The sequence below is a fragment of the Aethalodelphis obliquidens genome, unplaced genomic scaffold (assembly GCF_003676395.1).
Source record: "Aethalodelphis obliquidens isolate GAN/ISIS:26980383/991018 unplaced genomic scaffold, ASM367639v1 scaffold2, whole genome shotgun sequence".
Classification (NCBI taxonomy): Eukaryota; Metazoa; Chordata; class Mammalia; order Artiodactyla; family Delphinidae; genus Aethalodelphis; species Aethalodelphis obliquidens.
The window spans coordinates 57,925,077-57,938,973 of NW_020837946.1; the positions used below are offsets into that span (position 1 = coordinate 57,925,077).

Here is a 13,897-nt window from a genome sequence, read left to right on the forward strand (position 1 = left end):
TCTTCCACTCATTAGTGTACTGATTTGGGCTCTTTAACCTTCCAACACCTCTGAGGCCTCACCTGCTGTCCTGATGCTCCTCGGGGCTGTTGTAAGAATTAAATGAGACCAGTGTGTATAGTGGTTATCTTATTTCCCCCCATGTAGTAGCATTCAACAAATGATCGTTTTCATTATTATACTGCCAACAGGAAATAGAAATCTGTTTTCTGTTATGCTTGCCTAGGTTTGGAGCAGAGGGCTGGAAGGTTGGAGAGTAAGGAACATGAACAGTTACTTTAAAAGAGAGAGAGATCAAGTTGATCAGGTTACGTAGTACCAGGCCCCATAGTATTGGAAGTCTAGTTTGCATTCAGTGACAGTTATGTGGTGGTACTACCACTGCCATTAAGCCCACAGCGTGTGAGCCACTTCTCCCCCCAGTAAATCTACTCATACTAACTAGGACTCCAGCAGTGAGAAGTAGATGGGGCAATGAATAAACCCTACCAGATTAGGCACTGAAGACTCCTTGAGAGACGAACCAGGGCTGGGCATGCCTCCCACCTCCATCAGAGATCTGAGCCAAGACTTCCAGACAGGAATATCTTTGATGGGTGGGTCATTCACTTTAAGGTCCTCTAGTTGGATTCTGAATCTGTAATTAACAAGACATATTTATATTTCTAGCACCATAAGACATTGTGTTTACATAAAGATGTCAGCATGTTGCTAGTGGAACACACCACTGAAGGTCAGGAATAATTACTAAGGCCATTTTGATTTGCATGAGAGATGCTCAAGTTCTTTTTTTCTTTTTAAAAATTTACTCATGACCCAAACAGCCTCTGCATTTGGAGGATGGGAAAAGCAAGATATGTTCCTTTGTACTATCAAAAAGAATTTACTTTGAATTATTTACTAAGAACTTAAAATTTTCTGATTATACCACACCACTGCATTTTTAAAACATGGTTTCAAATACTATATAATACTTTTTATTTGCTTTTTGACTAAGTATTTCTGGCAACAGTGCAGTGAGAAAGGTGTTCTTTCGTAGACAGGAAATCAAGTTCCACAGGACAACCAGCCTGCACAGGGTCAGGATACTGCACCAGCATTTACAGCCATGCACATTGATTAGCTGATTGTCACTCCCTCTGTTAATCTGACTCCCCAGAGAGGAAGAACCAAGAAGGAGCTCTTACTGTTCTCGGGATAACTGATGTTTGGTTTCCTGATCCCGCTTCTGCCTGGAAACAGATCATATGCATCACAGAAACATGCTTGCATAATTAGCGATAATACTATGCATTTAAAGAACTTAGTCCCTCTGGAGACCTAAAATAAGTTCATAACTATCTTATTTTTAAAACAGCATTTACTTAATAAGTAACATGTCACAGTAATTAGTTCAACAGCTATTTAAAAGGAATTTTAAATGTTTTTTAAAGTATACAGTTGTCAATATAAACAAATGATTACCATTGTCAACTGCATCACCTCCAATCTCAACTCAAAGCCAAACAGCCATTTAGCTATCAATGTGCACTTGTTCCACGTATGTGTGTACATTTGTGCATTTCTGTGCTTATATGCGCCTAATCATTTCTTGGCTAAACCTCCTAGGAACTCTCCACCATTTCTCCACATTCCCTAGTAAAAGGGCATGTATCCAGCAGGCACTCAATAATTGCATGTTGATGACCATGATGATAGTAATGTACAGTGTAAGGTACAGCACTAAATGTCATTTTTCTTTTGCTCCAGGCCCTCTCCCACCACCTCCTCCAATGAACAGAAATGGCAGCACATCTCGGGCCCTGCCTGCCACCCCTCAGTTGCCATCCAGGAGTGGAACAGACAGTCCCAGAAGTGGGCCCCGGCCTCCTCTTCCTCCCGACAGGCCTGGCACTGGGGTGCCTCCCCCACCTCCACCATCGACATCAATTAGAAACGGCTTCCAAGACTCTTCATGTGAAGGTGAGGTGTGGTCCCGGCTCCTTGGAAATGTACAAGCTATAGTAGGGCAGCAGTTGAATGGCAGGTGTGTTTGTGTCTGTTTGTATGTTTGCATTAACATTTCGTGTTTGTGTGACCCTCATTGTTACCATACTGCACAGCACTAATCTAAGCACTGTAGGGCCCACCATGATTTCAAATGAAAAATAGTAATCCCCCTTCCTCCACTCCCCAAAAAGGCAGATCATTTTTCTCTGTTCCTTGTTTGAGTCTCATTTTGGTTAACTTTCCAGAGGTTCCAGAATTCTGAAAAGAACCATTTTTGTAGCTAACCTTATACCTACCTTTCTGAACAGTTCATGGTGGGTAAGAGGCCCAATGGCCTGCAGATATTGAGCAGCTTATCTCTGCCATTGTTATCAGAGGGTCCTAGTTATTCCTTCCACTGATGAAGGAATAATTAAGAAAGACATCCCAAACCTTAGTCCCCAGCTCCTGAGAGGGACTGGCTGGGTCCTAGTCACTCTAGTTAAAGTCACCTGGATCTGTCTTTGGTTTGATATGCAGACCACTATATTTTATCGCTGTGCTAATCAGTGACATTTGTAGCACTTCCAGCTTTTCTCTAAACTTCTAGACATAAAACCAGAAGCGATCTCTGCCATTCTCTCTGTATTTCATTCTGTGCCTTTCGTTACATAAGTCTTCAGAGAAGATTGTCTGTTACTGAAGATATTGTTTGTTTCTCTCCCTCAGATGAGTGGGAAAGCAGATTCTTCTTCCATCCGATTTCTGATTTGCCACCTCCAGAGCCATATGTACCAACAACCAAAAGTTATCCCAGTAAATTGGCAAGAAATGAAAGCCGGAGTGAGTATTTCTACAAGGGCAATTGGATGCCTTCATACTTGAGTAGCCTGGGTTATACACAACTGAGGGTTGTATAGGAAATCCAGGTCTCTTGCCTGGAGTGGGGCGATTTCAGAGAAATCACTCCTGGATTTGGAACCATATAAATTCTAGTAAACTCCCTTTCTACACTCATTGAGGAAAATGGAGACATCCAGAATGCATATGAGAAATGATTATTTTAATGTGTCATTACAAGCTCAAAATACCTTTAGTTTGCTAGTAGGTTAAATTTTATTATTTTGCTTGTTTGGACAATCTTTCCCCATTTTGATCTTCCTAAGATGGCACGATTAGAGCCATCTTCTATTCCTACTAGTTTTGGGACTGGCAGAATGTCTAATTATAACAAAAACTCACTGTAACTGCCTTGATCGTTTAAATATAATCATAACTTTACAGAGCATTACATGAAAATTTTAAGTATACCCATAATCTCTCTACATAACATAACAGATATTTTCATTTTACTAGGTTGTCTTCTAATTTTTATCCATCTAATTCTGATTAATTTATATAGTTTAATAATTATAGAGTATGGGTTTTGCTGATGAGATTTATATAACATTGCTGAGTAAACACTTCCCTATTTTATCACATGGTTTTTATTCTACAGAATTCCATCAAGTCAGCATATAATAATTTAGTTTACCATTATTGGACATTTAGATTGTTTTTTTCCTTATAGATGTAATGCTACCATAAAGAAGTGCATCAGTTTTCCCCTACTGAAAAGAAATACGTGAACAAGAAGAGGAAATAGAAAAACTGATATTTCACAACAATAAATGTATAGAACTAAGGAAGAATTAGCATGAAATATACATATATCACTGATGAGGCCCCATCTTGTAACAGCCTTAGCTTCAGACCAAACTCCCAAGCCAGAAATGAGTGGAGAAAAAGTGTTTGAGCATGTCAAAGAACTGTCACATGATCCTAGCCTTGTCCTCATTGCCCAGCAGAGCTCCTTCATGTACTCTGAGCCTAATGACTCTTTCTTAACACACAGTTCTTAATTTTTGCTTGGTTGGTTCCCAGCCTTAGAGCAGATTAATATCAGCTGAAGTCAAGGTTGGTTAGAAGCAAAATCACTGACTTCGGGGAGAAGAGATAGGTGGCAGTCTTGGGTTAAAGGAGGAGCTAGGAACACAGAGCTCTGCTAGGTATCACAGCACTGGACAATACAGTTGTTTCTGTTGGGTTATTAAGAACAAGACAAATTGTGCTTTGTGCTTCTGTTGAAGAATTCAAAGAATTAGAAAATATTTTAGAAAAATTTCCCTGAAAAAAATGCCAGAAGTAAACAGAATATTGCTGCTTGAAAGGACAAGTTTAATTCCTAGAAAAACTTATTTATGTGGAATACTGCATTCTAGATGATGCCTAATAAAAGAGGCATAACTGTAATAAAATTATCATACAAGAGTTGGTGGTTGAAATTTTTGGTGAAAAAGTCTTCACGTGGGAACAGCATCCTCGAGTTCTCTTCCCCCACCCCACTCTGTGCTATTTGTATATTTACGTCAATAACAGAGCCATCCTCCCCAGCCCCTCTAGATTTTTAATTTAATAGCTGAACACATTCCTTCCCCCCAGCTTCCTGTCTTTATGACTGTCCACAGCTTGAGAACTGGAACTAGGCCCTGCTCACTACTGCATCTTCTGAAAGTGGCACAGAGCTTGAAATACAGCAGCATTTAAAAATATTTCTTAGATCGGTAAATTAATTTCCACAGCCCTCCAAAAATGTTTTTGTAGCTTTAAAAAAATATTTCTAGCATTGGGCATGTTTAATATTTTATAATGATAATGGATCATCTCTCTAACACAAAGAAAGTACTATGGAGTGGTTTTATCCTGCTCCTGTACCTGCCTCAGCCTCCAGGCCCACTACCTGGTAGGGCACCCAGACAGCCCTGAACAGTGCCTCCTAACTGCAGCTTTGCACAAGGCCAGCCCTTGTTTTGCTCAACATTTGTGGCGTGTCAATTGACAGTCAAGTCTCCGTGACAGATAGCTGATTTACAACCAGATGAGTCTTTCCTCAGGTCCCTGCCCAACAAAAGACTTGGTTGGGATAAAAACAGGAAGAGGCAAGGTAATGGACTGCCACTGTTTTCCTCTAACTCCTCCCCTTGCTCAGAGATTTGTTCTAACTCAGGAATCCCTAAGTGGGCTACTTTGGTTGCTGTCAGGGAAGTGGTGGCCTGCTGAGGAATCCATCAATGCCAGTCCACCTGAGTATCAGAACTGTGGCCTTAGCAGACCTACTCGATTGACTCAAGTCCCTGGTAGACCTACTCACAGCATCTGAGCACCTGGTTTCATGCCTAAGACCTGTTAGATCCTCAAAACAAAATGTGCATGGGACAAATGAATTTTTTAATTGTGAATGGATTTTAAACCTAGTTATGGCATGCTGACAGCCCATGAATATGCATAGTTTTTAAAAGAACACTATCAATAGAGTGAAGAGAAAACCCATGAAATGGGATAAAATATTTGCAAATCATATATCTGATAAAAGGTTAATATCTGGAATACATAAAGAATTCCTACAATTCAACAACAACAAAACAACCCAAGTTTTAAAATGGTTGAATACTTGCATAGATATTTCTTGAAATAAGATATACAGCTTGCCAATAAGCACATAAAAAGATGCTCAACATCACTAATCATTAGGAAAACACAAATAAAACTACAAATAAAACTACCACTTTACACCTATTAGGATGGCTGCTATCAAAAAAGCATTGTTTAGAAATTAGAAGATATCTAAATGCCCAAAAAAAGGGGAATGATTAGATAGATAAACTACAGTATACTTATGTAATAGAATGCAATGTGTCATTAACAATTATATTTGTAAAGAGTAATGACTTTGAGAAATGTTCAAATGGACTATATATGATCCTGTTTTTGGAAGGAAAAAGGGAACTGTTTATATATGGAAAATATACATATAATGTTATTGGTTATCTCTGGGTGGTAAAAGCATTGGTGAAGTTTTGTTTTGTTTTTCTCATCCGTATTTTCTCAATCTATAATATATATATTATATGTAATGTATAATCACACATACTATGTGAAGAGGAAAAAAGTGACTTTTTAAAAACTTTAAGTTCGCACGAGTACTTGGTAGCCAGTGGTAGGTCATCCTTCTCTAGTAAAATTTGTTCAGATCCTTACTTGCTTCTTCCCCTCATCTCTCATGCACATGTGCAAGTTATTTACAGCCTTGATCATGGCGGGGGGCGTGTAGTGGGTTCTTTTGCAACCATTCTTAAGTTTTACAGTGAGAACATAAGCTTTCTAACCAAAATTTATATTTTGTCTATTTTTTCATCAAGGTGGATCCAACCGAAGAGAAAGGGGTGCCCCACCCCTTCCTCCTATCCCGAGGTGATCCTTGCCTGCTCTTCTCCACCCAAGCCCAAGAGCTCCTTCTGCTGTTGCTGTCCAAGTCGCACACCCTCCTTCTCTTGTCTTCCCTTGTCCCCTTCATGATGGCAATAGGGAAGAAGGGAGGTGATGTGGGAATGCATGTGTGCAGGGTGTGTATGCAGTAAAGAAATGCACCTCGCTTTTTATATTGTGTATATTCTTAAAGCTATTGCTTGCTTCAGCTATAGCCTGTTGGCTGCTTTGGGGATCAGTATAGGCTTTTGTGGCAAGTAGGCAGCAATGAATTGTGTCCCAGCTTTCAACCCATGAAATTCAAGCATTCACTGCTTTTTTGCTACAGATCACGATATTAAGGTCCCTGAGAGCTGTTTGCTTCCATGCCTTTTTTGCATGTTTGGCCTCCTGTTTCCATGAACCACAGACCACCTAAGCAAGTTGCTTATATGAAATGTTTGCAGTTACAGGCTGTCCAATCTTTGGCCGTCTTGGACAGAGCTGTCCAATAGAAATATAATGTGAGCCACATATACAATTTTACAATTTCTAGTAGCCACATTAAAAAGGAAAATAGGTGAAATTAACTTTAATATATTTTATTTAACCGACATCCAAAATATCATTTCAACCTGCAATCAATATAACAATTTTAATGAGATATTTTATATTCTTTTTTTGGTACTAAGTCTTCAAAATCTGGTATGTATTTTACACTTAGAACACATCTCCATTCAGACTTGTCACATTGCAAATGCTCAATAGCCACACATGGTTGGTGGCTTCCATGTTGGACAGCACAGGTCCAGAAGATAGAGGCTAGTGCAAAAACCTCTTGTTTAAAAAACAAAAAAGCAAGATGAGCTTTAGCAATTCAAGAGGTAACTAAAAATAAAGTTAGGACCCAACACCTTGTTTGGCAAACAGCTTTCCTTAGATTTTTCTCCCTTATTTCCCTCTTCCCTGGAAATCTGTATGCAGATGTTGCTTCACAGTACCAAGGTCAGAAATTGATATAATAGGGTTTACAGTCATGTGGAATAAAGCCATTGGAGAGAAACTGAAAGCCAGTTGGGGCTCTGGGGCTTAGAAGCAGCTGCCTTGAGCTCATCTGTCGGTTGGCCTCCTGCCTTATGCATGGGAAGTGGCTTCATTCCTCTCCAGCTCAGCGTGCTCCTTAGGGCAGGAGGCTCATAGGCTCCATAGTTGCGGGGAAAGTCAGGGAAAGGTAGCAAATCAGAAACGTGGAAGAAGGGGACAGTTTTGAGTTGATGGACAAAACTCTAAAAATCTAAATCTGGTGATTATGGGGTTGAGAGAAAGAGACTGCTGCAGGAAATTGGAGGGAACTTGTTTTGAATCTTTCTGGGAGAATCATTTGCCTTGGATCTATGCAAATAAAGCTCCCCCAGAGGACCATAGGGATGAGCCAGCCTTGCCCTTTTTGTATGGTTTTGTTTACAAAACTTTACTGGGACTTTTAAATCTAGCTATACACTTGGAAAAAAAGATTTCCATTTAGATGTTTTATACGGTTAATTATGTTTAAAATTTACCATTACTTATTTTTTTAAAGTTCACAGCTATATATGTATATGTATATCTACCTAAACTTTGTATTATGGTTTCAGTGAATTGTTCATGTATTACTGGGAGATGCTAACAAGAAATCAATCCAAAGAAAAATTTGAAAGAAGCATCCCTATGTATAGAATAAATGTTTCATTTATATAAAAGCAAAAGAACTTAGCGTTCTAATAATGGGATGTCTAATAACTTATGAAGTTGCCCATTTGAATCTGTTGTATTTTTATAACTTTCCTTGCCAAAGTCCTGGGCTTATTAAGTACATTAGAGAATTTGGGTTCCCCGCCCACCACCATTAATTTGTCTTTCATACGTTCACTTGGGGGCCTTTACCCAAAGAAAATCAAGAAACATAAAGGTGTGACAAGCTTGGCAAAGTATTTTCAAAAAAAGTTTTCAATCTCTAATATTTTGGTAATATAGCAGCATCATCTTATTTTGAATTCTTTGATCAGATATCAATAGTTGGTAAAAATCCCTATGATAAAGCCTAATGACCCACTTCAGAAAAGATGGAGTTGGGCCTTCCTAGCAAATATGGCAGAGAAAAGTCTGACCCAAAGAAAATGGGTCTGAATTTTGTAAAGTGTAGTTAAGTATGGCCAATTTCCTTATATATCCCAATTTTGCAGATACCATCCTAAGTTTGAAGCAGGGTCACAGCTCAGAGTTGCTATTCATCCAGGATAGAGATGTTTTAAAATGTATTTTTTAAGTGAATATTCCATTAATACATGTACACCCTTTCTTTGAAAGTTAGAAACCTAATCACATCCCAAAGTTTGAATGAGGTTCTATGCTAAAATCGTCAACTATGGCAGATCACAAAAATTAATAGTTACTTCCCTGAAACCAGAACTTACATGTGTTTTTTCCCCATAAAATTTCCAGATAAATGTATTCAAGATGCAATACAGTATCTTAATATTCACATATTTTATAATGAAATGTATTACAGTATTAAAATTCAGTGTTCAGTATTTATTTCAATATGCATTTTATTTAGTAAAAACCAAGAAAAATGTTTAATCCAGTGGTGCCTTACTTGGTGATTTGCAAGAAATTGACTTTTTATGTCTAAGTAGCAGATTATTTGCATATTTGTAAGAACTGTTAGGCCTTTATAGTTTAACTTGTAATACCAATTTTGTTATTTTAGTAGCAGAAATGTGATGACTGTTAAAGTGCCCAAAATTTTCTGGCATGAAATTAATTTTTCCCTATTTATAGTCAGGGGCTGTAAAGAAAGAAAATGTTTTTCATACCACTGCATTATGTAAACATGCACATTTTGGTACCTATGTCATCAGGGTAGTTTATATGGTGGGGTAGGACCTACCCTAGACATCTGTGTCTTTGTAAGTTAGCCAGACAATAAATAAATGCAGAATGATAAGACTGTCATCTGGTGGGTTTTATTTTAAGTACTCTCTATACAAATATAAATAAATGAAAAAGCAAGTGTCTGTTTTCTGCTTTATACTCTGGTAAAGAAAGACAAACTCAAAAAAAAAGAAGAAGAAGAAGATCCACAAAGTAAATATTCAGTGCATCCACTTTCTAATCCCCTTGATTTCCTGAGAACTTGCATTTTAGTCAAAATCTGTAGTCTGCTTCCTTGAGGCAAATGCTGCTTCTACTCTGAAGTAAAGGATGGATGGTGGAAGCAATGGAAGATGTAATTACAAAGATTATCACTGACACTGATAAACAAGGAAAGGCCAATGGGAATTTAGGAGGCCTGATAGTTTTTCTGTTTTGGGGGGTTTTTTTGGACAATTACTGTATTTCTAAAATAAAAAAAAAAAATGATTTGCAAACTGAACTTAAACATTTGTAAAAACTGAGATTCTTAATTTATAGCTTCAATAAATTCAGTACTAAGCTGTACTACAATAACCTTTCTTTCTGGACACAAAAATTCTCTTTTAAAAACTCCATTGATCATTCCCATTGTGATCTCAGAGACACAGTAACCTACTTCAGTGCTTGAGATGGAAAAAGCACAGAGAAAACCTTAAGTTAGTTGTCTTTGACTTTTAAAATCCCTCTCCAATCTCCAGGTTAGTGTAGCTTCCTTCAGTCTTGGTAATCTTGACACTGAAGCATAACTGACTTGACCTTTGCCCCTTTCCTCCTTGGGGATGCCACTGGAGGGCAGGCAGAAGCACAAGATATAATTTCCCCCACCTGGCTTCCTAGACAGGAATTAATTGTAAACATCTCTATTCCTTTCCTAACTTTATCTCTTTTGTTGGCTTTCCAACCTCACTCTTCTCCTGCAACTATTCCCAACAAGCAATTAATTCACTTAGAGAATTTCTCAGGGTTCAAAAAAAGGTATCCAGAAGTGAATTCAGGTATACCAGAATTCTGTATTAGGGACACATGCAGTGGGGGAGGTGGTATGCATCTGCTGTTCCTTGTCTCCATGACTACGATGTCCTCTCTTCTCTTGGTCTAACTTACTCCTCAGTTTTCAAAATCTCATCTTTTGCTGACTGCTTGAATATATTTTTCAGGGACATACTTTACCCGCCTCAACATTACTGAGGGACTTCCCTGGTGGTGCAGTGGTTAAAAATCCACCTGCTGGGCTTCCCTGGTGGCGCAGTGGTTGAGAGTCCGCCTGCCAATGCAGGGGACACGGGTTCGTGCCCTGGTCCGGGAAGATCCCACATGCCACGGAGCGGCTAGGCCTCTGAGCCATGGCCACTAAGCCTGCGCGTCCAGAGCCTGTGCTCCGCAACGGGACAGGCCACAACAGTGAGAGGCCCGCGTACCGCAAAAAAAAAAAAAAGAATCCACCTGCTAATGCAGGGGACACAGGTTCAATCCCTGGTCCAGGAAGATCCCACATGCCATGGAGCAAATAAGCCCGTGTGCTACAACTACTGAGCCTGCGCTCTAGAGCCCACAAGTCACAATTACTGAGCCCATGCCCCACAGCTACCGAAGCCCACATGCCTAGAGCCTATGCTCTGCAACAAGGGAAGCCACCGCAATGAGAAGCCCACGCACCGCAACAAAGAGTAGCCCCCGCTTGCCGCAACTAGAGAAAGCCCACACGCAGCAACAAAGACCCAACGCAGCCAAAAATAAATTTAAAAAAGAAAAAAAGATTACTGAGACTTTTTCATGCTGCTGTCCACAGCTATTTGTTAGTCCATGCTATGACTATATCACATTTATTCATTTCACTGTTGATGGAAATTTCAGGTTGTTTTCAGTCTTTTTATTTATTACAAATAATGCTGTTATAAATAATTGTATACTTGTCTCCTGGTGTACATTTGCAAGAATTTTGCTAGTGTCTATAAGTGTGTAGGAATGGAATTGACGGGTCAACTTTAATAGGTGATGCACTGATTTCTACCGTGCTGCAGCATATGTGACATCCTCTTGCTCCATGTCTTTATGAACACTTGATTATCGGCAAGGTTTTTAGAGAAGTTTCTTTAGCATTTCTCTTTTTCTTATAAATTTATTTATTTTTATTTTTGGCTGTGTCGGGTCTTCATTGCTGCACGCGGGCTTTCTCTAGTTGTGGTGAGCGGGGGCTACTCTTCGTTGTGGTGCGTGGGCTTCTCATTGCAGTGGCTTCTCTTGTTGGGGAGCGTGGGCTCAAGTTGTTGTGGCACGCGGGCTCAGCAGTTGTGGCGCACAGGCTTAGTTGCTCTGTGGCATGTGGGATCTTCCCGGACCAGGGCTTGAACCCGTGTCCCCTGCATTGGCAGGCAGATTCTTAACCACTGTGCCACCAGGAAAGTCCCTCTTTAGCATTTCTTGTAAAGCTGGTTTGGTGGTGCTGAATTCTCTTAGCTTTTGCTAGTCTGTAAAGCTTTTGATTTTCTCCATAAAATCTGAATGAGAGCCTCACTGGGTAGAGTATTCTTGGTTGCAGGTTTTTCCCTTTCATCACTTTAAATATATTGTTCTACTCCCTTCTGGCCTGTGGAGTTTCTGCTGAAAAATCAGCTGATAACCTTACAGGGATTCCCTTGTATGTTATTTGTTGCTTTCCCCTTGTTGCTTTTAATATTTTCTCTGTCTTTAATTTTTGTCAATTTGATTAATATGTGTCTCAGTGTGTTCCTCCTTGGGTTTATTCTGTATGGGCCTCTCTGTGCTTCCTGGATTTGCGTGAGTGTTTCCTTTCCCATATTAGTGAAGTTTTCGGCTATTATCTCTTCAATATTTTCTCAGGCCCTCTCTCTCTGTCTTCTTCTTCTGGGACCCCTCTAATGCGAATGTTGGTACATTTAATGTTGTCCCAGAGTTCTCTTGGACTGTTCTCACTTCTTTTTATTCTTTTTTTCTTTATTCTGTTCCACAGCAGTGATTTCTACCAATCTGTCTTCCAACTCACTTATTCGTTGTTCTGCCTCATTTATTCTGCTTTGATTCCTTCTAGTGTGTTTTTCATTTCGGTTACTGTATTGCTCATCTCTGTTGCTCATTCTTTAAAGCTTCTAGCTCTTTATGAAACATGTCTTGTATCTTCTCAGTTGGTGCCTCCATTCTTTTTCTGAGACCTTGGATCATATCTACTATCATTACTCTGAATTCTTTTTCAGGTAGATTGCTTATCTCCACTTCACTTAGTTGTTCTTCTGGGGGTTTATCTTGTTCCTTCATCTGGAACATATTTCTCTGCTGTCTCATTTTGTCTAACTTTCTGTGTTTGTGGTCTCTCTTCCTCAGGCTGCAGGATTGTAATTCTTCTTGGTTCTGGTGTCTGTCCCCTGATGGGTGAAGTTGGTCCAGGGGCTTGTGCAGGCTTGCTGGTGGGAGGGACTGGTGCCTGCCCACTGGTGGGTGGAGGTGGGTCTTGTCGCTCTGGTGGGCAGAGCCATGTCAGGCAGCTGTTAACTCAGGATGACTTTAGGCAGTCTATCTGCTGATGGGTGGGGCTGTGTTCCCACCCTGCTGGTTGTTTGGCCTGAGGTGTCCCAGCACTGGAGCCTGCAGGCTGTTGGGTGGAGCCAGGTCTCAGTGCTAAAATGGCAACCTCTGGGAGAGCTCACGCCAATGAGTATTCCCTGGGGCATCCGCCACCAGTGTCCTTGCCCCCACAGTGAGCTACAGTTGACCCCCACCTCCCTGGGAGACCCTCCAAGACTTGCAGGTAGGTCTGCCCCAGGCTCCTATGGTATCACGGCTTTGCCTTGGGTCCCAGTGCACATGAAATCTTGTGTGTGCTCTCCAAGAGTGGAATCTGTTTCCCCCTGTCCTGTGGATCTCCTGCACTCAAACCAAGCCAGCCTTCAAAGCCAAATGCTCTAGGGGCTCCTCCTCCTGATGCCAGACCCCCAGGCTAGGGAGCTTGACATGGGGCTCAGAACTCTCATGCCTGTGGGAGAACCTCTGTGATATAATTATTTTACAGTTTGTGGGTCACCCACCCAGCAGGTATGGGTTTTGATTATATTGCAAAAGCAGCCCTCCTACTGTCTCCTTGTGGCTTCTTCTTTGTCTTTGAAAGGAATATCTTTTTTGGTAGGTTTGAATCTTTTTTGTTAATGGTTGTTCAGCAGTCAGTTGTGATTTTGGTGTTTTCATGAGAGAAGGTAAGCTCAAGTCCTTCTACCCACCATTGTGTCTCCAACTCTGATAGTTTTTTAAATTATCTGCTCTGTGTTTGTATACATACCTTACTATAGTATAATGGTTAAGAGATTAGGAATACCTGCTTTCACCTCTTCCTTCAAGTCACTTAATTGCTCTAAGCCTCAATTTCCTTATCTAGAAAGTGAGAAACTATCTTATATTAATAAGTGCATTAAATGAGATAATGTAATCAGTGCTTAGAATAATGATTTATTCTAAGCACTCAGTAAGTGATGGCCACTATTAGTAGAAATAAATATTTATATAATGATCCCCAATTTACTGGAACCAAACTGACCAGAAGGGGATGAACTAGTGTACTATTTATTTTTGGCTGAGTTGGGTCTTCGTTGCTGTGTGCAGGCTTTCTCTAGTTGCGGCGAGCAGGGGCTACTCTTCGTTGGAGAGCACAGGCTTCTCGTTGCAGTGGCTTCTCTTGTTGCGG

General features: G+C 40.2%; 2 protein-coding genes across 8 annotated transcripts in view; one reads left to right on the forward strand and one right to left on the reverse strand.

Annotated features, from left to right (window-relative positions):
- The window catches only part of WIPF1 (WAS/WASL interacting protein family member 1), a 111,962-nt gene extending 105,414 nt beyond the window's left edge, over positions 1 to 6,548 (forward strand). For all 4 annotated transcript variants that reach the window (XM_027127852.1, XM_027127862.1, XM_027127856.1 and 1 more), the window contains 3 exons: positions 1,750 to 1,962; positions 2,698 to 2,811; positions 6,207 to 6,548. In XM_027127852.1, the coding sequence (XP_026983653.1) occupies positions 1,750 to 1,962; positions 2,698 to 2,811; positions 6,207 to 6,262 (383 nt within the window). In that variant the 3' untranslated portion in view covers positions 6,263 to 6,548. The remainder of the gene's footprint in view (positions 1 to 1,749; positions 1,963 to 2,697; positions 2,812 to 6,206) is intronic.
- Positions 1 to 13,897, reverse strand: part of LOC113631423 (uncharacterized) — a 114,066-nt gene that overhangs the window by 30,399 nt on the left and 69,770 nt on the right. For 3 of the 4 annotated variants that reach the window (XR_003437337.1, XR_003437322.1, XR_003437328.1), the window contains exon 1: positions 490 to 564. Coding sequence is in view for 1 of the 4 variants with exons in the window: in XM_027127870.1 (XP_026983671.1) it covers positions 490 to 562; positions 596 to 637 (115 nt within the window). In the remaining 3 variants the exon portion in view is untranslated. Of the gene's footprint in view, positions 1 to 489; positions 565 to 595; positions 638 to 13,897 lie in introns of those variants that run through there. The other variant, XM_027127870.1, reaches the window with a different exon arrangement.